This window comes from Salmo salar, chromosome ssa11 (genome assembly GCF_905237065.1).
Source record: "Salmo salar chromosome ssa11, Ssal_v3.1, whole genome shotgun sequence".
NCBI lineage: Eukaryota > Metazoa > Chordata > Actinopteri > Salmoniformes > Salmonidae > Salmo > Salmo salar.
The window spans coordinates 100950202-100976855 of NC_059452.1; the positions used below are offsets into that span (position 1 = coordinate 100950202).

Consider the following 26654-nt stretch of genomic DNA (forward strand, 5'->3'; position numbering starts at 1 on the left):
AAAATGTACTGTATATAAAAAATTTATAAATATGGGGAAACAAAACCGGCAGTCGAGCAGTGAATTTCAAACACACCCCAGACACTACAAAGATTCAGGCGTCTTTCCTAACTCAGTTGCCTGAGAGGAAGGAAACCGCTCAGGGATTTCCCCATGTGTCACGGATCCTTAAGGGCAGGAGGAAGGGGCAGAGTCAAACGCAGGAGACTTATGTCCAGTAGTGCCGAAGTTTATTTACACCGACACTCGGTGGTCAAAAAGGCACAGGGAGCGCACAATACCCAAAAGGGAAAACAGGTAATCCACGAAAGAAAAATATGCATGGGGCACAGCCCGGCAATAATAATAATAAACATGTTCCGCTACTGGGAACACACAACAACAGCGTACACAAACACTGCCCGCTGACATACAATTAATCCCGCACAAAAAATGAACCCAAAGGACCAAACTAAATACCCCCTCACTAATGACAGACAAGAAACGGGTGCGGACCTAGACAGACAAAAAACAAAGAACACAGAAACATAGATCGGTGGCAGCTAGTAGACCGGCGACGACGACCGCCGAGCGCCGCCCGACCGAGGAGGGGCGCCATCTTCTGTGGATATTGTGACACAATCTTCTGTGGATATTGTGACACCATGAGGCCAATCGTAACTTTAAAATAGTTATGGCTGTGAAAACTGAGGATGGATCAAAAACATTGTAGTTACTCCACAAATCTAACCTAATTGACAGAGTGAAAAGAAGGAAGACTGGACAGAATAAACATATTCCAAAATATGCATCCTGTTTGCACCAAGGAACTAAAGTAAAACTGCAAACAATGTGTCCTGAATACAAAGCGTTATGTTTCGGGTAAATCCAACACAACACTTCACTAAGTACCACTCTTCATATTTTCTAGCATGGTGGTGGATGCATCATGTTATGGGTATGCTTGTCATCGGCAAGCACTAGGGAGTTTTTTAGGATAAAAATAAATGGAATAGAGCTTAGCACAGGCAAAATCCTAGAGGAAAACCTGGTTCAGTCTACTTTCCAACAGACACAGAGACAAATGTACCTTTCAGCAGGACAATAACCTTAAACACAAGGCCAAATATAAACTGGAGTTGCTTACCAAGATGACATTTCCTGAGTGGTGTAGTTACAGTTTTGACATAAATCGGCTTGAAAATCTATGGCAAGACTTGAAAATGGCTGCCTAGCAATGATCATCAACCAATTTGACAGCGCTTGAAGAGTTTTACAATCCAAGTGTGCAAACCTCTTAGAGACTTAGCCAAAAAGACTCACAGCTGTAATCGCTGCCAAATGTGATTCTAACATCTACTGACTCAGGGGGTTGAATACTTACGTAAATTAGATATATCCCACCTTGTAACACAACAAAATGTGGAAAATGTCTAAGGGTGTGAAAACCTTCTGAAGGAACTTACCACAGTAAATGTATTGATTTAAACTCTTGAGATGGGAAAACATGTTTTATGAAGTTGAAAATGTGCTCTTTATGTCAATGTTAAAATGAGGTGAAATCAAATGTTTTGTTTTCTTAATTTACACAACCCAAAAGGTACTCAGTTGGTGGAACGATCCAGCTATAGAGACCCAGCTATAGATTAAGCATGACCCCCTTCAAAGTCATTGTTTCACTTTGGTTATTCAGGATGCAGCCCAAATGTTACCATAATCCCCATATAGTCCAGTACTTTTGAACAGAGCCCTATGGGGTTAATCTACACACACATGTATTTCACAGGATGTTTGGGGAGGATGTGCTCTTGGCAATGGCTGGAGAGGAGTAGGTGGAATGGTATCAAATACATCAAATGGTATCAAATACATGTTTGATGCCATTCCATCTGCTCCCTTCCAGGCATATTTATGAGCCGTCCTCCCCTCAGCAGCCTCCGCTGATGTATTTGATTTCTTTTTCATCATTTAATCAAAAGCAGTCTATTTAATTGTATTGTCATTCTTTTCAGGTGGTAATTCTGCTTTAGTTAATTGTACTCACTGTAAGCCTCTCAGTTTGCCACTCACCAATAAACCTGATTATTTGCAGTAGAGAGATTTGACAAGGATGAGTTGAGGAGTTTTAACATCTAAATTCTTTTTGGGGGCTATTTTAACTAAGTCTGTGTAGTTATTATTATTTATTGAAAATAAAACTGATTTTTGGAGTAAACCTGTTTGTCTGTTAGTACAACTATGTAAAATGAGAGGCATCAGCCAGGTTTCTCACTCTGATGTTGTGTAACCTTCATTTAACTAGGCAGGTCAGTTAAGAACAAATTCTTATTTACAATGACAGCCTACCCCAGACAACGCTGGGCCAATTGTGCACTGCCCTATGGGACTCCCAATCACAGCCGGATATGATGCAGCCTGGAGTTGAACCAGGGACTGCAGTGACGCCTCTATGCCTTAGACCACTGCACCACTCAGGAGCCCAATGTTATGAACCCCTGATGTTATCAGGAAATTACTTACGATCCGATCTCTGAGCACCTTAACAGAATTCAATCATATGAGCATCCCAAATGGCACCCTATTCCCTTTATACTGCTTTACCTTTGCTTTACCAGGGCCTATAGGGTGCCATTTGGGAAATAACAATGGTCGCTTAAACAATGCTCTGTTGTTGTCAGATTGGAACAGAGAAAAGGCTTTGCTGCCCTTTTTGAACGGACTGAATGAAGAACGGACTGAATGTTGAACGGACTGAATGAAGAACGGACTGAATGTAGAACGGACTGAATGAAGAACGGACTGAATGTTGAACGGACTGAATGTTGAACAGATTACCCCACCTAACCTGACCACTTTACTTACAGTTGAAGTTGGAAGTTTACATACACTTAAGTTAGAGTTGTTAAAACTCGTTTTTCAACCACTCCACAAATTTCTTGTTAACAAACTATAGTTTTGGCAAGTCGGTTAGGACATCTACATTGTGCATGACACAAGTCATTTTTCCAACAATTGTTTACAGACAGATTATTTCACTTATAATTCACTGTATCACAATTCCAGTGGGTCAGAAGTTAACATACACTAAGTTGACTGCCTTTAAACAGCTTGGAAAATTCCAGAAAATTATGTCATGGCTTTAGAAGCTTCTGACAGGCTAATTGACATAATTTGAGTCAATTGGAGGTGTACCTGTGGATGTATTTCAAGGCCTACCTTCAAACTCAGTGCCTCTTTGCTTGACATCATGGGAAAATCAAAAGAAATCAGCCAAGACCTCAGAAAAGAAATTGCAGACCTCCACAAGTCTGGTTCGTCGTTGGGAGCAATTACCAAATGCCTGAAAGTACCACGTTCATCTGTACAAACAATAGTACGGAAGTATAAACACCATGGGACCACGCAGCCGTCATACCGCTCAGGAAGGAGACGCGTTCTGTCTCCTAGAGATGAACGTACTTTGGTGCAAAAAGTGCAAATAAATCCCAGAACAACAGCAAAGCACCTTGTGAAGATGCTGAAGGAAACAGGTACAAAAGTATCTATATCCACAGTAAACGAGTCCTATATCGACATAACCTGAAAGGCCGCTCAGCAAGGAAGAAGCCACTGCTCCAAAACCGACATAGAAAAGCCAGACTACAGTTTGCAACTGCACATGGGGACAAAGATGATACTTTTTGGGGTAATGTCCTCTGGTCTGATGAAACAAAAATAGAACTGAATGGCCATAATGACCATCGTTATGTTTGGAGGAAAAAAGGGGGGCTTGCAAGTCGAAGAACACCATCCCAACCGTGAAGCACAGGGGTGGCAGCATCATGTTGTGGTGGTGCTTTGCTGCAGGAGGGACTGGTGCACTTCACAAAATAGATGGCATCATGAGGATTTGAAAATTATGTGGATATATTGAAGCAACATCTCAAGACATCAGTCAGGAAGTTAAAGCTTGCTCACAAATGGGTCTTCCAAATGGACAATGACCCCAAGCAAACTTCCAAAGTTGTGGCAAAATGGCTTAAGGACAACAAAGTCAAGGTATTGGAGTGGCCATCACAAAGCCCTGACCTCAATCCTATAGAAAATGTGTGGGCAGAACTGAAAAAGCGTGTGTGAGCAAGGAGGTCTACAAATCTGACGCAGTTACACCAGCTCTGTCAGGAGGAATGGGCCAAAATTCACCCAACTTATTGTGGGAAGCTTGTGGAAGGCTACCCAAAATGTTTGACCCAAGTTTAACAATTTAAAAGCAATGCTACCAAATACTACTACAAATACTACTACAAAAACTTCTGACTCACTGGGAATGTGATGAAAGAAATAAAAGCTGAAATAAATCATTTTCTCTACTATTATTTTGACATTTCACATTCTTAAAATAAAGTGGTGATCCTAACTGACCTAAGACAGGGAATTTTTACTAGGATTAAATGTCAGGAATTGTGAAAAACTGAGTTTAAATGAATTTGGCTCAGGTGTATGTAAACTTCCGACTTCAACTGTACCTGACCCCTAGACAGAAGCTCACCTAGCAGCCAATTATTAATGAATGCCCTCATTGTCTGGCTAAGCAGCGGAAGCAGAGTAGTCACTAAGGATCCAGTTTTAGGCCAGGAATCAATCCCATCAACCAGATTAGTCACACTAAAGATCCAGTTTTAGGCCAGGTGTCAATCCCATCAACCAGATTAGTCACACTAATGATCCAGTCTTAGGCCAGGATTCAATCCCATCAACCAGATTAGTCACACTAAAGATCCAGTCTTAGGCCAGGAGTCAATCCCATCAACCAGATTAGTCACACTAATGATTCAGTCTTAGGCCAGGATTCAATCTCATCAACCAGAGTAGTTACACTAATGATCCAGTTTTAGGCCAGGATTCAAACCCATCAACCAGATTAGTCACACTAAAGATCCAGTCTTAGGCCAGGATTCAATCTCATCAACCAGAGTAGTCACACTAATGATCCAGTCTTAGGCCAGGATTCAATTACATCAATCAATCAAATGTATTTATAAAGCCCTTTTTACATCAGCCGATGTCACAAGGACAATTCAGATAAGTGGGGACGTTTCACCAGTCCCCAAAAAGAAAAAGGCTATTTTAGGCTCGGGTTACAATTAGGGTTAGGATTAGGGTTGGGTTAGGGTTAAGGTTGTCACGTCTACTCCTGATCCTCCCCTCCGGCGTTCGACGTCGTCGGTTTACTAACCACCGGTCCTGGCATTCAGCATTACGCGCACCTGCGCTTCATCATTAGGCACACCTGGATTCCATCACTTCACTGATTACCTCCCCTATATCTGTCACTCACTCCGCTCCATTCCTGGGCAGTAATGACTATGTGTTTCAATTCTGTACGCATGCTACTCGTGTTTCTTGTTTTGTTCTGTTTATTACTAAACTCACCAGCTGCACTTCTTTCCTGACTCCCAAGCGTCCACACAACAAGGGTTAAGGGGTTTGGGGTTAAGGGGTTTAGGGTTAGGGAAAAAAGTATTTTGAATTGGAATGAATTGTTTGGTCCCCACAAGGATAGTACAACAAATGTGTTTGTGTGTGTGATAATAATAATCTGTCAATTCACATTGGGAATGATTTTCTCTGTAAAGCAGAGAACTCTAGTTTGAGTTTAGCCAAGGCAACTTTTCCTCCTCCATGAGGGAAATCTGATTATCTTACACACAGAGAGTTATAATTATACATTTAAAAAAAAAAATCACTTCTAAGTCTTGGTAAATGAATTATGCTTCCTTTCTGTCTTTCTTCGTCTCTCGTCTCCTTTGTCTCCCGTTGTGTTGGAAGAGATGAGACAACATTTGTTAAACTAAGAACAAAATATAAAAATATTGTTTTGCTAAAGAAAGTAAACTGTATTGTTTTGAATGCAAGCAGAAATTATGCTGCCTGTGGCGACAATCAAGTTTGAATTAAATTGAGACAATAAAGTTTTAATTGAATTGGGACTGTGGGTATTAATCAGCACTCTATAGCGATAACTCCTGACTCAAAGCTGTGTGTGTGTGTGCTTCTGCCCTGTGTTACCATCTGTGAGGCAGCAGGTCAGGGGTATTTGACTCTTACCCTATGAGGTCCGGAGCCTGCTAGTTTACTGTTCTACCTGATAATTAATTGCACCTACCTGGGGTCCCAGGTCTAAATCCTTCATTAGGGGAAAATACTTTTAAAAAGCAGTTGATTCGGTTTCCAGGTCCAGAGTTGAGTTTGAGGGCATTAGACTTTATCTAAATGAACTAGTTCCTGATTCTTGGCTGTCCATCGTAGTCGATGATGACGATGCTCCTCTTGTGTTTGGGGGTGGGGTCATATGCCCCTCTTGTGGTTGGAGGGTGGGGTAGATGCCCCTCTTGTGGTTGGGCGGTGGGGGTGTTAGATGCCCCTCTTGTGGTTGGGTGGGGTGGGGGGGGGGGTGTAGATGCCCCTCTTGTGGTTGGGGGGTAGGGGTGGGTAGAAGTGATTCTGGCGTTGGTGCCACTTCATTTGGCTGTGGAGGCCGATGCTCTCTCTCTCTCTCTCTCTCTCTCTCTCTCTCTCTCTCTCTCTCTGGGTGTGTAATTCTATTGGGGCTGCAAGTCAGTGGTCCAGAGGGTTGCTCATTCGATAATAGCCAAGAAAAAGCTACCGGCCAAATTCACTACAATAAAATAAAATGGAGATTTATCCCAAACAGACAGCTCAGATGGGCAGTTGGTATAATGCCAGAGAAATGAAACCAGAGTAGCTTAATAAACATAGTCATTTAGAGGGAAGAAAAGCCACCGTAGGCTTGTTCAAGCAAAATGGCCCAGACCTCTTGGGGTATGCAGAGGCCATAATATGTTTACACAGGAAATCACTAATAAACTGTAGAGATATGAAACATATTAATCCCCATCTGGATTATGTATGGGATACAAGGGCTCCAGAGCGTTAAAATGTCTCCCAAAATGGCACCCAGTTCTGTACTTAGTGAACTACTTTTGACCAGAGCACTATTGGAATAGGGTGCCATTTGGGACACACCTATTGAATTCCATTAGATGTAATCTCTCTGTCGCTTGAGGTGGCGTGCGCATGGAACAGATGGAGCGTACTGTATTTTTTAACCGCAGTTATCCTTTTGATCTTAATAAACACGTTTCAATCGCATTATGGCAGTTATCTTTTTCACGTTAATAAACACGGTTCAATCGCATTATCTATGACACATTTACAAAGTCTCCGGGGTAAAAACAAAGATTCACTCTCGTGTCTAAATTCTAGAACCCAGAAATAGATTTTAGGATTAGACAGACATCATCTTTACACATTACGCATAGAAACTTCTCTTTGGAAAAAGATAGAAAAGTAAGTTTATAAACATAGGCTAGAGGAAATAGGGCTATTGTGTGCGCGTTATTGCAACACTGCTGAGAAAACGGTCTGATAATATTTACTGTAGACATATCAAAATGGTTAAGGATTGTTGTGAGCCCAGAGTGAACTGTAGTCAGACTATTTACCATGAAAATAATTACAGCGGGCCTCTTAGCTGACCGGGATGGCCAGTGGGAATGCTGGTCATTAGGTCATGTGATGACGCCAGGGTGCACCATGGGGAGCAACAGTTTATTTGTTTATTTGGATCCCCATTAGTTTTTTGAAGAAGCAGAAGTTACTCTTCCTTGGGTCCATAAAAAACACAAAACATGACAAGTAACGAAACACTGATATTTTTTATTTAACCTTTATTTAACTAGGCAAGTCAGTTAAGAACTAATTCTTATTTACTATGACGGCCTATCCCGGCCAAACCCTAACCCGGACAAGTCTGGGCCAATTGTGCGCCGCCCTATGGGACTCCCAATCACGGTCAGTTGTGATACAGTCTGGAATTGAACCAGGGTCTGTAGTAAGGCCTCTAATACTGAGATGCAATGCCTTAGACGGCTGCGCTACTCAGGAGCAAACCCAACATGTCATGTCCAGATTAGATATTGGTGGAACTAGATGTTTGTGTTGGTTAAACACTGACTTGAACTATAGACTGAAAGGAACATGAGACAGATTTCCAGTTGAATAGTGTTAATCAGTCATACGTTACGTTATGTCAGTTAGCAGGGGTTACAAAGATAAATAATAATGGAGAATAACAAGATCATAGTTATTAGACTCATGGCAAACATAGGAGTTAACAGTTGCAATGTCATCACGCACTAAAATGTTTTAGTACTCTTTGTTATAGGTCAGGAATACGAGCCTTGCATATGAAAAGATAAGAGTCGATGTCTGCACTGTGTCAGAAATCTAATTAGCATAGTAATTAAACCCCTATCAATATCTGCCTATTTGAGCTAGAGATCTTTGCTTGTTGAATGATCTGTGTCTCAATCCACCGATGTTGCACTTCCGCATTTACGGTGAAAGGTGGCAGAACTAGAACGTGTTTGTCAGACATCCCAAAAGTAGGTTAACTGTTCAGGGGTAGAACAACAGATTTTTACCTTCTCAGCTCCAGGATTCAATCTTGCAACCTTTCGGTTACTAGTCCAACGCTCTAACCAGGTCTTCAGGGTTGTGGTGGCAGCCAGGTGGAGGTCTTTAGGGTTGTGGTGGCAGCCAGGTGGAGGTCTTCAGGGTTGTGGTGGCAGCCAGGTGGAGGTCTTCAGGGTTGTGGAGTTATTTTGGCAGGAACAAGTCACTCAGTGTTGTCTTCATAAGTTCCTTGAATCAAAACAGTGGTCAGGACACTGGGCAGACAAGGGTGTACCTGAGTCAGGTTTGCAGGCCCCCTTGCTCGCACACACTTTTTCAGTTCTGCCCACAATGTTTCTATGGGATTGAGGTCAGGGCTTTGTTCCAACAAACAATTGCTGGAAAAATTACTTGTGTCATGCACAAAGTAGATGTCCTAACCGACAGTCGACAGTTGCATGTACAGGTGAAGTCGGAAGTATACATACACTTAGGTTGGAGTCATTAAAACTCGTTTTTCAACCACTCCACAAATTTCTCGTTAACAAATGATAGTTTTGGCAAGTCGGTTAGGACCGACTTATGCATGACACAAGTAATTTTTCCAACAATTGTTTACAGACAGATTATTTCACTTATAATTCACTGTATCACAATTCTAGTGGGTCAGAAGTTTACATACACTAAGTTGACTCTGCCTTTAAACAGCTTGGGAAATTCCAGAAAATTCTGTCATGGCTTTAGAAGCTTCTGATTGGATAATTGACATCATTTGAGTCAATTGGAGGTGTACCTGTGGATGTATTTCAAGGCCTACCTTCAAACTCAGTGCCTCTTTGCTTGACATCATGGGAAAATCAAAAGAAATCAGCCAAGACCTCGGAAAAAAATGTTAGACCTCCACAAATCTGGTTCATCCTTGGGAGCAATTTCCAAACGGCTGAAGGTACCACGTTCATCTGTGCAAACAATAGTACGCAAGTATAAACATCATGGGACCACGCAACCATCTTAACGCTCAGGAAGGAGACTTGGGGAAATGTCCTCTGGTCTGATGAAACAAAAATAGAACTGTTTGACCATAATGACCATCGTTATGTTAGGAGGAAAAAGGGGGAGGCTTGAAAGCCGAAGAACACCATCCCAACCATGAAGCACAGGGGTGGCAGCATCATGTTGTGGGGGTGCTTTGTTGCAGGAGAGACTGGTGCACTTCACAAAATAGATGGCTTCATGAGGAAGGAAAATGATGTGGCTATATTGAAGCAACATCTCAAGACATCAGTCAAAAAGTTAAAGCTTGCTCGCAAATGGGTCTTCCAAACGGACAATGACCCCAAGCATACTTCCAAAGTTATGGCAAAATGGCTTAAGGACAACAAAGTTAAGGTATTGGAGTGGCCATCACAAAGCCCTGACCTCAATCCCATAGAAAATGTGTGGGCAGAACTGAAAAAGGGTGCGAGCAAGGAGGCCTACAAACCTGACTCAGTTACACCAGCTCTGTCAGGAGGAATGGGCCAAAATTCACCCAACTTATTGTGGGAAGCTTGTGGAAGGCTACCCAAAATGTTTGACCCAAGTTTAACAATTTAAAAGCAATGCTACCAAATACTACTACAAATACTACTACAAAAACTTCTGACTCACTGGGAATGTGATGAAATAAATAAAAGCTGAAATAACTCATTTTCTCTACTATTATTTTGACATTTCACATTCTTAAAATAAAGTGGTGATCCTAAATGAACTAAGACAGGGAATATTTACTAGGATTAAATGTCAGGAATTGTGAAAGACTGAGTTTAAATGTATTTGGCTAAGGTGCATGTAAACTCCCGACTTCAACTGTACATCAATAGTTACACACTGTGCTCAGTAATTACACACCATTGTGCTCCTTAATTACACAACGTAGTGCTCAGTAATTACATACCGTTTGGCTCTGCGTACTTTGTCGGTCAGAGGAGATGGGGAATAATTCAACCTCACAGTTACACACAGGGATACTGTATTGCTATACACAGGCAGGCATATAGAAAGTAGAATGGTAGTGGTTCTCTAACAGGAGAAAATAGAGGCAATGAATATTCACATACCAAATGAATACACCAGGGCAAGAAGGCACAGACACAGCACCTTACAGAATAGAGAAGAAACTATTGGCAAAGAACTGTATAGAACTAAAAGCTAATATTGAACAACCAGCAGTACTATACACTGATAGTTTCCACAACTTACTTTATACACGCACACCATCCCACAGATATGGGAATGAGTCCAGTTGTGTTTGGCAAGGAAGAGGAGCTTGACGCTCTCTCTGCAACTGCTAGAAGAAGACGGAGAAGGGGCCGCAGGAATTGGGGATCTGAAACCCAAGATTACTGCCTGTGATTGGCTGACCCGACGGTGTGATAAGGCATTTGGCAACCTGGTCCCTAGCAACCAATCGGGTTGGTTAGGGCCAGAGGTGTGAAGGGCAAGTTACATATTTTGTCTCTGAGAGAGTACTGTGAGATGGTGTGCTAAATTCCAACGCAGGTAATTCTGTAACACAATTGGTAAAGCCGAAACTTGTATGGCGGTGATGTCTTGCGTCAGATCCATTGAGGGTTTGACTAATTTGGATTTAGTTTGATGTTTCTATGACAATTCATGAAAAAACTATTGAGGATAATAGATTTAATTACAATTTTATATAACCTGATTATTACTAGACAATCAACACGACTTTTGATGCAGGTCCTGTCAGAAGGTGAGTGTAGCTGGTGCATGAAGTCAGGCGCAGGAGAGCAGAATGAGTGAGTAACGTACTTTACTCAAAAAATAAAGGCACAAGGTAAACAAATACACTTGACCAAAGACCAACGGTAAATATTACGCACGGGTGAACACAGCACCCGTGGAAAAACCAGGCATCATGAACCGAACTGAACATAGAAATAATCACGCACAACAAACATGGACATGAACATGGAATTGGATAATGAAAACCAGGTGTGTAGAAAATAAAGACAAAACCAATAGAAAATGAAAGATGGATCAGCGATGGCTAGAAGACCGGTGACGTCGACCGCCGAACGCCGCCCGAACAAGGAGAGGAACCGAGCTCGGCGGAAGTCGTGACAGGTTGTAAAAGTAGGCCAGGTCTTTTTAGAATAACTTACACTTGTTTTGATGTTTCTACAACAATCAATGCATAAGTTATTGCGAACAAGATATTTAAATGCGTTTTAATATGATTTGATTATTTTATCAAATCAACACTTTACTTTTTATGCAAATCAAAGGTTGTAAAAATAGGCCAGACCTTTTTAGAATAATTAGCACTTATTTTTTCTATGACGATCAATTCAAACGTTATTGTAAAAAATAGATTTACCCACGGTATCGTACCCACTACATAGATGGGGGAACTGTAGGCGATTTTTTTCTGCGCGACCTCCCGAGGTAAAATGTAGACAACAGTATTGTCTCTCGAGAATCGTTACCTCTCGAGAACTTCTCGAAAATGTCCATTTGCTATAATCAATGTGAAAATGGTCTTGGTCTGACTGTCAGCCGCAGCACGAGATCCCTCGTTCGTCTTCAACTTGTTAGGAAGCCCCCCTTACTCGCGTCTGTGAACCTGGCTGTGTGAAGGAGAGAGAGAGAGAGAGAGAGAGATGAAGTCTGTTAACGCACACCGACCAGCTTTTCCTTGCTCAGTTATTAGTCTAGTTTTTTTAACGCCCTCTGCTTTGATATAGTGATCTGATATGGGACCGCGTGTCACTGTCACGGTTCTGCTGTCATGTTCGTTACCGGCAGAATGTTGAGCAACACCGGCGGTGTCGCGAGGGAATTCCTACTGTGGAGCGCTATCTGGATCACAGACAACTGACCCCAAAACAAGGAACATGAGACGCGGTAAAGTTCCCATACCGATGCTGGATGTACTATCGGTTATTCTGCTGCTCATGCACCTGTCTGAAATGGCAACCGGGGGTAGGTTAAACTAGAATGAACAATATTTTATTTCATAATAACTAAATGTATTACTGATGTTTACCTGCATGGTGCCTATATTATTTGCTATTGGCACCAGGTAAACTCATTTTCTTCGGCCAGCTGAGAAAATGATTATACTCCCGCATTTATAAAAACGTATAGCATACACTTTAACTTTGTCCTTTATTCTGTATTTTGATGCAAATGTAGCCAATTTGTCATAGCGCACCGGTTGTGCGTCCAATAATCTTCTATGAAAATTGCATGGGTTTATTACGTTCGATATGTTTTACAGACTTCAAAGCTGTCTCACTGTTGTTCACTGAAAGTTGTCTACTGAAACTATAGAATACCTAACCTTAATCCGAATTTGACAACCGGCTATAGCTACTTAAAACCCTATAACTTAAATCCATTTTGATCCCTATGCCGGTTGAATATACACTTCTGTTTTTAAAGTCTTCAAGGAATAGCAAGAATATCTGCGTGACTCACAAATAATTACCGTAAGGTCTGTTATAGATTATTATGACATCATTGAAAGATTTTCACACTACCACTATATTCCATTTGTATCCTACTATTAATCGTTTATTTGGAGAAAGTTTTAAAGAAGTTTTGACTGCAGACGAGGAATTCAACCGTCATAAACACACATCACCCAGTGTTCTTATGTGCGTCAATGTATCACCCATCACCAAAGACTCCTTATCTCCCAATGTTGCATATTACTTACTAGCCAGTGGACATTAGCTCAGTATTTGTAAAACTATTTATAGGTCTTATATAATAACAAATGTATAAACCATTTGCACGTTTTTTTGTTTTAAATGTATTTATTCATCAAGGTTGGTCCATCAACCACCACTAGCTTTAAATATATCTTATCACTGCACTGTACACTTTTAGAAAAAGGTGTTCCAAAAGGATTCTTCGGCTGTCCCCATAGGAGAACCCTTTTTGGTTCCAGGTAAAACCTTTTTTTGGTTCCAGGTAGAACTCTTTGGGGTTTCATGTAGAAACATCGGTGTAAAGGGTTCTACATGGACCTCAAAAGGGTTCTACCTGGAACTAAAAAGGGTTCTTCGAAGGATTCTGCTATGGGGACAGCCAAATCACCACTTTAGGTTCTAGATAGCACTCTTCTTTTTCAAGAGTGTAGTAAATAAGTGTTCAGATGGCCTACTATTTGTACAAATTGTAGCCTATTTAATGAATTTGTTCGTTTTTTATTTTGAAACTATCATTCACATTATATCAACAAATTGCATAACATATAAACCATGTGCTAATTAGCGTTTATATTATCAAGGTTGGTCCCATTGAGAGGAAAGGGACATAGTGCAAGACCACAGCAGACTTAGTGCCAAATACCTTTCAATGAAGATTCAGAGTTTTAATAACATTTCAGCAGTAGCCTATCCTGAACATAAAAGGACCAGGGACTATCGATTTCATTGGATAACATGATTGTTCAGACTCTGAGTTAATCAAATAATTTATAGTTACTGTGTAAATCAGAAATTATGATCAGATAAGTAGGTGCTCCTCATGGTTGAGAGTGTCTCCCAAATGCCACCCTATTTGCTATATAGTGTGCATTACTGTTGATCAGACCTGTATGGGCCTTGGTCAAAAGTAAAAGCACTGTTTAGTGAATTAGGTGCCACTTGAGACGCAGCCTGAGTCTCCGTACATGGTGGAACACAATTTAACCAGTCCTTTGTAGAGCTTGTAACACCAGGGTAGTGGGTTTGATTCCTGGGACCACCCATATGTAAAATATATACACGTAATAATGTATCACGTTTTGGATAAAAGCATCTCTTTAAATGGCATATATTATTATATATTATCGGATTCCTGCCTGCAATCAGCTTGCCGCTGACTGGTCTCCAAGATGTGAAATTGAGAAGCAGGCGAATGCGAGTGCGTGATTCAGGAGGAAGTGTGTGTGGTGTGTGTGTCTATGAGAATGGGGGACAAGCTGTTTGATTGTGTAGAAATAGAATTGGCAGCAGAAAGCTTGGTCCTGAAAAAGGAACTGGGATCCGGTCTATCTTCTGATGCCTGGTAAAAGGAATCAGTGACTTAATAGTCCGAGACTCTTTAATTAACATAGAAGTACAAAACAATCCAATCTCTGCAGCTATTATTGAAAAGATTCCAACTTTATCTCTCTCTCTCTCGTTGTGTGTGTGTGTGTGTGTGTGTGTGTGTGTGTGTGTGTGTGTGTGTGTGTGTGTGTGTGTGTGTGTGTATAATTATAGGAAAATGAAGAGGGACACTTGGCAGGCTAAATTATAACTAGTACAGACAGATTTGATGAGATTTGTGTATCATATAGTTAGTTGTATGAGGTGAGTCACCAGGTGTGTTTGTGTGTGTGTTTGATGTGTTGTCATACACTAATTATGCAATATATAATCGGTACTTCGCTGCAGCTGAGTACTTTTGTCCCATGAGACGCACGCAAGTGCGTGTGTGTGTTTGTGTTTTTGCGGGCCGGATGAAACTCATGTCAAATAGTCAACTGGTGTGTGTGAGTCCGCACAGTCTGTATGTGTGACATCCAGCTTGTATGTGTGTTTATGTGCGTGCGTGGGTACCTTTTGTAAGCGGCACTCTGTCAAATCCCACAGTTCCAATCACACAACAATAGCCTCTTTCCTCCTCTGTGTGGGAGGTGTCCTGTCTTTCCCCTCCCTGTGTGTGTGTGTGTGTGTGTGTGTGTGTGTGTGTGTGTGTGTGTGTGTGTGTGTGTGTGTGTGTGTTGTGTGTGAGGAAAGTGGACTATCCTTCTCCTCCATGTGAAGGTGATTTCTAACTCCTGATCCCTGTATTGGGGAGTTCAATGGTGAGAAAAGTCTCAGTGCCTGGAGCAAAATCGTTGTGCTATCCAGTAGCACGAGTACAGGACATCAATAACCTGCTCCCAAACATTTTAAACCTGCTTCAGGAAATTGAGTCTATCATAGTTAATGAGGGATTCAATGACATTATGAAGGGCAGTTCAGAACAGCTGAAGATTGCCTCTCTGCTTGAGGATTGGATCCACCCTAATCATTTGGGATCATGGATTCATTTACAGCATTATAAGACAATTACTTATCAATGACCCAAGCCCAGCTCAGTTAATCCCTACCATTGTGTCGCTGAGAAATGTTACATTATCCCATGGGTGTTGGAAGACACAATGTAAGTAACCTAATTCATGTCCCTCTTACTGTCCTGAATGCTTCTGCTCATCCTACAGCTATTGTATGCAATAATCATGTTCCTATGAACCAGAGTTATACTGTTAGCACTGAGGTGGTGTGCCCTAGTAGGAAGTCCGCTGTGTGCAGCTCATCCTGCACTAACACAAATAACATGAGCATGTCTACTTCCGCTAAGTTTCCCAGTAAAGCAATGAAAACAATCAAGGATCCCAGAAAAGTGCTAAAAATAGCCCACGTTAACATATGTAGCTTAAAAAACAAGGTTTGTGAAATCAATAATTTGCTAGTAACAGATGACATTGCTATTCTGACAATCTCTGAAACTCACTTAGATAATACATTTGATGATACAGTGGTAGCAACACGTTTATAACATCTACAGAATATACAGAAATGCCAATGGTGGAGCTGTTACTGTTTAGATTCAGAATTACATTCCTGTAAAACTTAAAGAGGATCTCATGTTAAATACTGTAGAAGTAATATGGCTACAGGTTCATCTGCCACACCTAAAGCCCATTCTTGTGGGAAGCTGCTATAGACCACATTTTTTACATTTACATTTTAGTCATTTAGCAGACGCTCTCATCCAGAGCGACTTACAGTAGTGAATGCATACATTTCATACATTTTTTTTCTCCATACTGGTGCCCCGTGGGAATCGAACCCACAACCCTGGCGTTGAAAACACCATGCTCTACCAACTGAGCCACACGGGACCACCAAGTGCTAACAGTCAGTATCTGGATAACATGTGTGAAATGACAATCATGGCGCCGGAGAAGAAGGCAGACGTTTTATGAGTCCCTACACAATTGTGTTTTATTGTTCGTTTATTTGCGTTGTTTGTAACTTATTTTTTTAAATTATTTTGTACTTAATGTTGCCGCTACGTCTCTTATGACTGAAAATAACTTCTGGACATCAGGACTGTGATGATTCACCGCGGACTGGCAGAACCCTTTTTTTCCTTTAACGAGTCTGACGAGCCCGACGCGACGATATACTGTTTCTCTGGAACAGGCCCCGATCTCCGTGATTTGAGTGAAGAGGAGGCGGAGAAAAAGGGGCCAAAGGGCTGTCTGCCTTCTGAGAATTCGTAGGCGAATAAACCACCACTTCCTTCCATTCTGCTAGCAAACGTGCAATCTTTGGATAATAAAATCGATGACCTACGCGCAAGATTAAACTACCAATGGGACATTCAAAACTGTAATATCTTATGCTTCACGGAGTCGTGGCTGAACAACGACACTATCGACATACAGCTGGCTGGTTATATGCTGTACCGGCAGGATAGAACAGCGGCATCTGGTAAGACAAGGGGCGGCGGACTATGTATTTTTGTAAATAACAGCATATATCTAAGGAAGTCTCGAGCTATTGCTCGCCTAATGTAGAGTATCTCATGATAAGCTGTAGACCACACTATCTACCAAGAGAGTTTTCATCTATATTTTTCATAGCTGTTTACATACCACCACAGTCAGAGGCTGGCACTAAGACAGCATTGAATGAGCTGCATTCCGCCATAAGCAAACAAGAAAACGCTCACCCAGAGGTGGCGTTTCTAGTAGCTGGAGACTTTAATGCAGGGAAACTTAAATCCTTTTTACCAAATTTCTATCTGCATGTTAACCTGTTGGGGATAGGGGGCAGTATTTGCACGGCCGGATAAAAAACGTACCCGATTTAATCTGGTTACTACTCCTGCCCAGTAACTAGAATATGCATATAATTGTTTGATTTGGATAGAAAACACCCCACACTGTCCGATTTCAAAAAGGCTTTACAACGAAAGCAAAACATTAGATTATGTCAGCAGAGTACCAAGCCAGAAATAATCAGACACCCATTTTTCAAGCCAGCATATAATGTCACCAAAACCCAGAAGACAGCTAAATGCAGCACTCACCTTTGATGATCTTCATCAGATGACAACCCTAGGACATTATGTTATACAATACATGCATGTTTTGTTCAATCAAGTTCATATTTATATCAAAAACCAGCTTTTTACATTAGCATGTGACGTTCAGAACTAGCATACCCCCCGCAAACTTCTGGGGAATTCGCTAACATTTTACTAAATTACGCACGATAAACGTTCACAAAAAGCATAACAATTATTTTAAGAATTATAGATACAGACCTCCTCTATGCACTCGATATGTCCGATTTTAAAATAGCTTTTTGGTGAAAGCACATTTTGCAATATTCTAAGTACATAGCCCAGGCATCACGGGCTCGCTATTTAGACACCCGGCAAGTTTAGCACTCACCATAATCATATTTACTATTATAAAATTTCATTACCTTTTGTTGTCTTCGTCAGAATACACACCCAGGACTGCTACTTCAATAACAAATGTTGGTTTGGTCCAAAATAATCCATCGTTATATCCGAATAGCGGCGTTTTGTTCGTGCGTTCCAGCGTTCCGAAATAGTAAAGAAGTGTCACGCGCATGGCGCAATTCGTGACAATAAAATTCTAAGTATTCCATTACCGTACTTCGAAGCATGTCAACTGCTGTTTAAAATCAATTTTTACGACATTTTTCTCGTAGAAAAGCGATAATATTCCGACAGGGAATCTCCTTTTCGGCAAACAGAGGAAAAAATCCCAAAGGCGGGGGCGGTCGGGGTCACGCGCATAAGCTAGTGTCTCTTGATCGGCCACTTGAGAAAGGCGATAATGTGTTTCAGCCTGGGGCTGGAATGACGACATTCTGTTTTTTCCCGGGCTCTGAGCGCCTATGGACGACGTGGGAAGTGTCACGTTAGAGCCGAGATCCTTAGTAAATGATAGAGATGGAAAAGAAGTTCAACAAATGGTCAGACAGGCCACTTCCTGTAAAGGAATCTCTCAGGTTTTGACCTGCCATTTGAGTTCTGTTATACTCACAGACACCATTCAAACAGTTTTAGAAAATTTAGGGTGTTTTCTATCCATATGTAATAAGTATATGCATATTCTAGTTACTGGGTAGGAGTGGTAACCAGATTAAATCGGGTATGTTTTTTATCCAGCCGTGTCAATGCTGCCCCCTAGCCCTAACAGGTTAACGAGAGTCTTGTCTTTAAAATGGTGTAAAATAGTCATATGTTTGAGAAATTGAAGTAATAGCATTTCTAATATCGCGCCAGGGGATTCCACTGGCTGTTGACTAGGGGTGGGACGCAAATGTCCCACCTAGCCCATAGAGGTTAAATGTGGAACCAGAGGGGAAAAAAACTCTGGACCACCTTTACTCCACACACAGAGACACATTCAAAGCTCTTCCTCGCTCTCCATTTGGCAAATCTGACTATAATTCTATCCTTCTAATTCCGGCTTACAAGCAAAAATTAAAGCAAGAAGCACCAGTGACTAGCTCAATTAAAAAGTTGTCAGATGAAGCAGATGCTAAGCTACAGGACTGTTTTGCTAGCACAGACTGGAACATGTTCCGGGATTCCTCCAATTGCATTGAGGAGTACACCACATCAGTCATTGGTTTCATCAATCCATCGACGATGTCATCCCCACAGTGACCATACGTACATACCCAAACCAGAAGCCATGGATTACAGACAACATCCGCACTGAGCTAAAGGCTAGAGCTGCCGCTTTCATGGAGTGGGATTTATAAGAAATCCTGCTATGCCCTCCGATGAACCATCAAACAGGCAAAGCGTCAATACAGGACTAAGATCGAATCGTACTACACCGGCTCTGACTCTCGTCGGATGTGGCAGGGCTTGCAAACCATTACAGACTACAAAGGGAAGCACAGCCGAGAACTGCTCAGTGACACAAGCCTACCAGATGAGCTAAACTACTTCTATGCTCGCTTCGAGGCAAATAACACTGAAACATGCATGAGAGTACCAGCTGTTCCGGAAGACTGTGTGATCACTCTCTCCGCAGCCTATGTGAGTAAGACCTTTAAACAGGTCAACATTCACAAAGCCGCAGGGCTAGATGGATTACCAGAACGTGTACTGCTAGCATGCGCTGACCAACTGGCAAGTGTCTTCACTGACATTTTCAAGCTCTCCCAGTCTGAGTCTGTAATACCGACATGTTTTAAGCAGACCACCATAGTGCCTGTGCCCAAGAACACTAAGGTAACCTGCCTAAACGACTATCGACCCATTCCACTCACGTCTGTAGCCATGAAGTGCTTTGAAAGGCTGGTCATGGCTCACATCAACACCATTATCCCAGAAACACTGGACCCACTCCAATTTGCATAGCGCCCCAACCGATCGACAGATGATGCAATCTCTATTGCACTCCACACTGCCCTTTTCCACCTGGACAAAAGGAACACCTATGTGAGAATGCTATTCATTGATTACAGCTCAGCGTTCAATACCATAGCTCATCAATACGCTAAGGACCCTGGGACTAAACATCACCCTCTGCGGTCGACCAAGCACCCTGCGCACCAGGGACACATGCTCGGCGCGTGTAGCGGAGTATATCAGAATGTCGTCGATATACACCACTACACCCTGCCCGTGCAGGTCCTGGAAAATCTCGTCAACAAAGGCCTGGAAGACTGATGGAGCATTCATCAACCCGTACGGCATGACGAGGTACTCATAGTGCCCTGAGGTGGTATTAAATGCCGTCTTCCACTCGTCCCCCTCCTGAATACTTACCAGGTTGTAAGCGCTCCTGAGATCCAATTTTGTGAAGAAGCGCGCCCCGTGCATTGACTCGATCGCACTGGCGATGAGAGCAGCGGGTAGCTGTACCTCACCGTGATCTGATTGATACCCCAATAGTCAATTCACGGGCGCAGACCTCCATCCTTCTTCTTCAGAAAAAAGAAACTCGAGGAGGCAGGTGAAGTGGAGGGCCGAATGTATCCCTGCCCCAAGGATTCTGAGACATATGTTTCCATAGCCGCCAACTCCTCCTGAGACAGAGGATACACGTGACTCCTGGGAAGTGCTGTGCCTACCAGGAGATTTATCGCACAATCCCCCCGTCGATGAGGTGGAAATTGAGTCGCCTTCTTCTTACAGAAGGCGAGAGCCAAATCTGCAAATGCTGAGGGGATGCGCACGGTGGAGACCTGGTCTGGACTTTCCACCTTAGTCACACCGATGGAAACCCCTACACACCTCACCTCCCTGAGCACTCTCGTGACCACCCCTTGAGAGCCCTCTGTTGCCATGAAATAGTGGGGTCATGACAGGCCAACCAGGGTAGACCCAGCACCATGGGAAATGCAGGAGAATCAATAAGGAAGAGACTGATTCTCTCCTTGTGACCCTCCTGCGTAACCATGTCTTGTGGAGCGGTGGCCTCCCTAATCAGCCCTGACCCTAATGGTCGACTATCTTGGGCGTGCACAGGAAATGGCATATCCACAGGAACAAGGGGGATCCCTAAACTATGGGTAAATGAACGGTCAATAAAATTCCAAGCTGCGGGGAATGCTGGGAATGCGGGGAAAATGCAGGAAATTTAATAAACACATACATGTGAGCAACAGGGGGCTCTGGGTGAGCCTGGTGACATTACAGTGCCCTGCCTGCTACCTCGACTCCCTGATGAACCCCCCCAGCACCGACCAGCAGTGTGCCCTCTGCGGCCACAGATGATGCAGGGAATGGCCGCTCCGGTCGCCCTATGCGCAGCACCTCCCAGCTCCATGGGCGTCGGAACGGAGGACCTGGGGGATGGAACTGACAGGCCCCGATCCGGACGTCCGCGGGTAGCCAGCAGGTTGTCCAGCCGGATGGACAGGTCCACCAGCTGGTCCAACGTGAGGATGGTGTCTTGGCAGGCCAACTCCCTACGGACGTCCTCGCGCAGACTGCACCAGTAGTGATCGATCAGGGCCCTGTCGTTCCATCCTGCGCTGGCGGCCAGGGACCGGAAGTCCAAAGCGAAATCCTGTGCGCTCCTCGTCCCCTGCCTCAGGTGGAACAGACGTTCAGGTGAGCTCCGGTGAGCTCGGGTGAGCTCTGCGTAATGGTCCAACGCCGCGTCTCCTTCACTCCATACGGCGTTGGCCCACTCCAGGGCTTTGCCTGAGAGACAGGAAACCAAGGCGGACACGCTCTCACGTCCCGAAGGAGCTGGGTGGACGGTCGCCAGGTAGAGTTCCAGCTGGGAGTAAGAACCCCTGGCATCCGGCAACCGTCCCATCATTCTCCCTCGGGAGCGCAAGCCGAATCCCGCTTGGACCGGGTGAAGGAGGGGTGGACAGTGGGGCCTGCTATAGTGGGGCTGGTGGAGGCGCTGGAAAACCTCCTCTCTTCCAACGATCCATCGTCTGCAGCACGCGATCCATGCCGGTGCGCAGACGTTGTATCATGGTCGCGTGCTGCTGGACGGACGTGCTCCTCTACCGCCACAGGGAGGGCGTCTGCTCCTGCTGACTCCAATTGTTTGGTGAGTGATTCTGTAATAAATCCTGTGTGGAGCTGGTGTAGCGGAGTCAGGCGCCGGACAACAGATATGAGTAATAAGATGTAATTTACTCAAAAGTATACAAGTACAAAGCAATAATGCTAGCCCACAAATAACGGACCGTATACAACAAACAATCACTCACAAAAACCATGGGGAAATCAGAGGGTTAAATAATGAACATGTAATTGGGGAATTGAAACCAGGTGTGTAAAACAAAGACAAAACTAATGGAAAATGAAAAGTGGATCGGCAATGGCTAGAAGGCCGGTGACGTCGACCACCGAACGCTGCCCAAACAAGGAGAGGGACCGACTTCGGCGGAAGTCATGACAAGAACACCATGCCAACCGGGAAGCATGGGGGTGGCAGCATCATGTTGTGGGGGTGCTTTGCTGCAGGAGGGACTGGTGCACTTCACAAAATAGATGGCAGCATGAGAAGGAAAATGATATGGATTTATTGAAGCAACATCTCAAGAATTCAGACAGGAAGTTAAAGCTTGGTCACAAAGGGGTTTTCCAAATGGACAATGACCCCAAGAAAACTTCCAAAGTTGTGGCAAAATGGCTTAAGGACAACAAAGTCAAGGTATTGGAGTGACCATCACAACGCCCTGACCTCAATCCCATAGAAAATGTGTGGGCAGAACTGAAAAAGTGTGTGCGAGCTAGGAGGCCTACAAACCTGACTCAGTTACATGAGCTTTGTCAGGAGGAATGGGCCAAAATTCACCCAACTTATTGTGGGTAGCTTGTGGAAGGCTACCCAAAACATTTGACCCAAGTTAAACAATTTAAAGACAATGCTACCAAATACTAATTGAGTGTATGTAAACTTCTGACCCACTGGGAATGTGATGAAAGAAATAAAAGCGGAAATAAATCATTTTCTCTACTATTGTTCTGACATTTCACATTCTTTTAAAAATATTTTATTTTTGCATTTTCCAATTAAGAACAATCAAAACAAAAGTGAAAATATGTTAGACAACAAAGGACAAGGTGACGGTAACAGACGAGCGTAATAAAAAACAAAATTATATATACGGACATACATAATACATAAAAAACATACATGATACATAAGTCATAATAAAGAGTAAAATAAAAATAATAATAATGAGACATTGAATCATATGGTCACCTGCCGTAAGCTACATATTATACATTACGTGTGAAACATTATTGTCACGTCCTACCAGTTAAGGGTTATTTGTTGTTGTAGTTTGGTCAGGATGTGGCAGAGGGTATTTGTTTTATATGGATCGGGGTGGTGGTGTAGGTAGTAGGGTGTTTTATTTATGTATTCCGGGGGTTTGGGCACTGCTCTGTGTTTATGTATTTCTATGTTAAGTTTAGTTAGTTGTGGGTATAGGTTCTAGGTTTGTTTTCTATTTATAGTTAATTGGGGTTGGACTCCCAATTGAAGGCAGGTGTGTTGAGTTGCCTTTGATTGGGAGTCCTATATAATAGGGTGTGTTTGTCTTTGTGTTTTGTGGGTAGTTGTATTTCGCACTGCTAGTCTTCATTTAGCCTGTGAAACTGGCCTTCATCGTTCTTGTTGTTTTCTTGTTTTCTCGTGTTCAACGTCATTTAATAAATTAAGATGATGAGCACCAACTCTGCTGCGTATTGGTCCACGTTCTCAGACGACGATTCCTCTATATCGTCGGAAGATGAAGAAACTTGTGACAATTATATAAGAATTATATAGAGATTCAATCAATGTGATGTGAGGGGAGATTCTCCATATAGTCAATAAAAGGTTGCCAAATTCTGTAAAATGTCTTTAACTTATTCCTCAAGCAGTAAGTGATTTTCTCCAGTGGGATACAACTATTAACTTCCGATAGTCACATTGCAACTGGCAGGAAGGAATCCGATTTCCATTTCAAGGCAATACATTTCTTGGCAATCGCTAGCAATATTTCTGTTAGCTTTATAGTATGACTTTGCCTAAGATTGGTGTTAGTATAGTTACCCAGTAGACAGACCTCCGGGTCTAAAGGGAATGCAACCCCGTGGATTGAGGATATGGTATCGCATACCCCCTGCCAGAAACCGTGTAGTTTTGAACACTGCCAAGTGGAATGGAGGAATGTTCCTTCATCTGAGCCACATCTAAAACATAGGGAGGAGATATCAGTGTTGAACTTGTGCAGTCTAGATGGGGTGATATAGAGCTGATGGAGGAAATTAAACTGGATCAGTTTAATGTGGATGTAACACCATCCCTGCATAGGTCACTCCATAGGCCCTCATCAAGATCAATACCCAGATCTTTTTCCCATCTAAGTCGGGGTTTATCTAGCTCAGGCAGTGTTAGTACTGACATAAGAGCATCGTAAACACGGGAAATGGTCTTGAATAGTAGTTGGTCTGCATGGCAGAGTTGTTCAATAGGTGATATCTTAGGTAGGTGACATTTCACATTCTTAAAATAAAGTGATGATCCTAACTGACCTAAGACAGGGAATTTTTTACTAGGATTAAATGTCAGGAATTGTGAAAAACTGAGTTGGCTCAGGTGTATGTAAACTTCCGACTTCAACTGTATTTCTTAACCTCTTACATCTAGACGTTCCGCTAGCGGAACACCTGCTCCAATATCCAATGATAGGCGAATGACAAATTCCTCAAAAATACAAAAACTTCAATTTTTCAAACATATGACTATTTCACAGCATTTTAAAGACAAGACTCTCCTTTATCTAACCACACTGTCCGATTTCAAAAAGGCTTTACAGCGAAAGCAAAACATTAGATTATGTCAGCAGAGTACCAAGCCAGAAATAATCAGACACCCATTTTTCAAGCTAGCATATAATGTCACAAAAACCCAGAAGACAGCTAAATGCAGCACTAACCTTTGATGATCTTCATCAGATGACACACCTAGGACATTATGTTATACAATACATGCATGTTTTGTTCAATCAAGTTCATATTTATATCAAAAAACAGCTTTTTACATTAGCATGTGACGTTCAGAACTAGCATACCCCCCGCAAACTTCCGGGGAATTTGCTAACAATTTACTAAATTACTCACGATAAACGTTCACAAAAAGCATAACAATTATTTTAAGAATTATAGATACAGAACTCCTCTATGCACTCGATATGTCCGATTTTAAAATAGCTTTTTGGTGAAAGCACATTTTGCAATATTCTAAGTACATAGCCCAGCCATCACGGGCTAGCTATTTAGACACCCGGCAAGTTTAGCATACACCAAAATCAGATTTACTATTATAAAAGTTTGATTACCTTTTGTTGTCTTCATCAGAATGCACTCCCAGGACTGCTACTTCAATAACAAATGTTGGTTTGGTCCAAAATAATCCATCGTTATATCCGAATAGCGGCGTTTTGTTCGTGCGTCCCAGACACTATCCGAAATGGTAAATCAGGGTCGCGCGCATGGCGCAATTCGTGACAAAAAAATTCTAAATATTCCATTACCGTACTTCGAAGCATGTCAACCGCTGTTTAAAATCAATTTTTTACGCAATTTATCTCGTAAAAAAGCGATAATATTCCGACCGGGAATCTCCTTTTCGGCAAACAGAGGAAAAATCACAAAGACGGGGGCGGCCAGGGCGCGCGCCTAAGCCCACAGTCCCTTGATCGGCCACTTGAGAAAGGCGATAATGTGTTTCAGCCTGGGGCTGGGATGACGACATTCTGTTTTTTCCCGGGCTCTGAGCGCCCATGGAAGACGTTGGAAGTGTCACGTTAGAGCAGAGATCCTTTGTAAAAGATAGAGATGGCAAAGAAGTTCAAGAAATGGTCATACAGGTCACTTCCTGTAAAGGAATCTCTCAGGTTTTGACCTGCCATTTGAGTTCTGTTATACTCACAGACACCATTCAAACAGTTTTAGAAACTTTGGAGTGTTTTCTATCCAAAGCCAATAATTATATGCATATTCTAGTTACTGGGCAGGAGTAGTAACCAGATTAAATCGGGTACGTTTTTTATCCAGCCGTGAAAATACTGCCCCCTAGCCATAACAGGTTAATTCCATTCTTTTACTTTTAGATTTGGGTGTATTGTTGTGAATTGTTACATACTACTGCACTGTGGAGCTAGAAACACAAGCATTTCGCTACACCCGCAATAACATCTGATAAATATGTGTATGTGATCAATTCAATTTGATTTGATTTGAAATTTGCTTTAATGCATCAGCCAAATCCATCGGATGTAGTGACCGCAATATAGTAGCCATATCTAGGAAAACCAAAGTTCCAAAGGATAGGCCTAATATTGTGTACAAGAGGTTATACAATAGGTTTGAAGTGATTCTTTTGTTTTTGACATAAATAATATTTGTTGGTCTGTGGTGTGTAATGAGGAGCAAACAGACGCTGCACTTGACACATTTATGAAATTGCTTTTTCCAGTTACTAATAAGCATGAACCCATTAAGAAAAGTACTGTAAAAACTGTTAAATACCTGTGGATTGATGAGGAATTGAAAAATTGAATGGTTGAGAAGGATGAGGCAAAAGGAATGGCAAATAAGTCTGGCTTGTCAAGCTATTGGCAAATGTACTGCAAATTGAGAAATCATGTGACTAAACT

At 42.4% G+C, this 26654-nt stretch overlaps 1 protein-coding gene and 1 non-coding gene across 3 annotated transcripts in view; one reads left to right on the top strand and one right to left on the bottom strand.

The window, feature by feature from the left end:
- Positions 1 to 11011: 11011 nt before the first annotated feature.
- The window catches only part of LOC106591039 (relaxin receptor 2), a 269349-nt gene continuing 253706 nt past the window's right edge, over positions 11012 to 26654 (top strand). The window contains exon 1 of one of the 2 annotated variants that reach the window (XM_045690183.1): positions 11012 to 12423. In XM_045690183.1, coding sequence (XP_045546139.1) covers positions 12336 to 12423 — 88 coding nt within the window. In that variant the 5' untranslated portion in view covers positions 11012 to 12335. The remainder of the gene's footprint in view (positions 12424 to 26654) is intronic. The other variant, XM_045690182.1, reaches the window with a different exon arrangement.
- trnae-uuc (transfer RNA glutamic acid (anticodon UUC)) lies at positions 16293 to 16368 on the bottom strand. Its single transcript has one exon. It is a non-coding gene; the product is annotated as a tRNA-Glu (tRNA).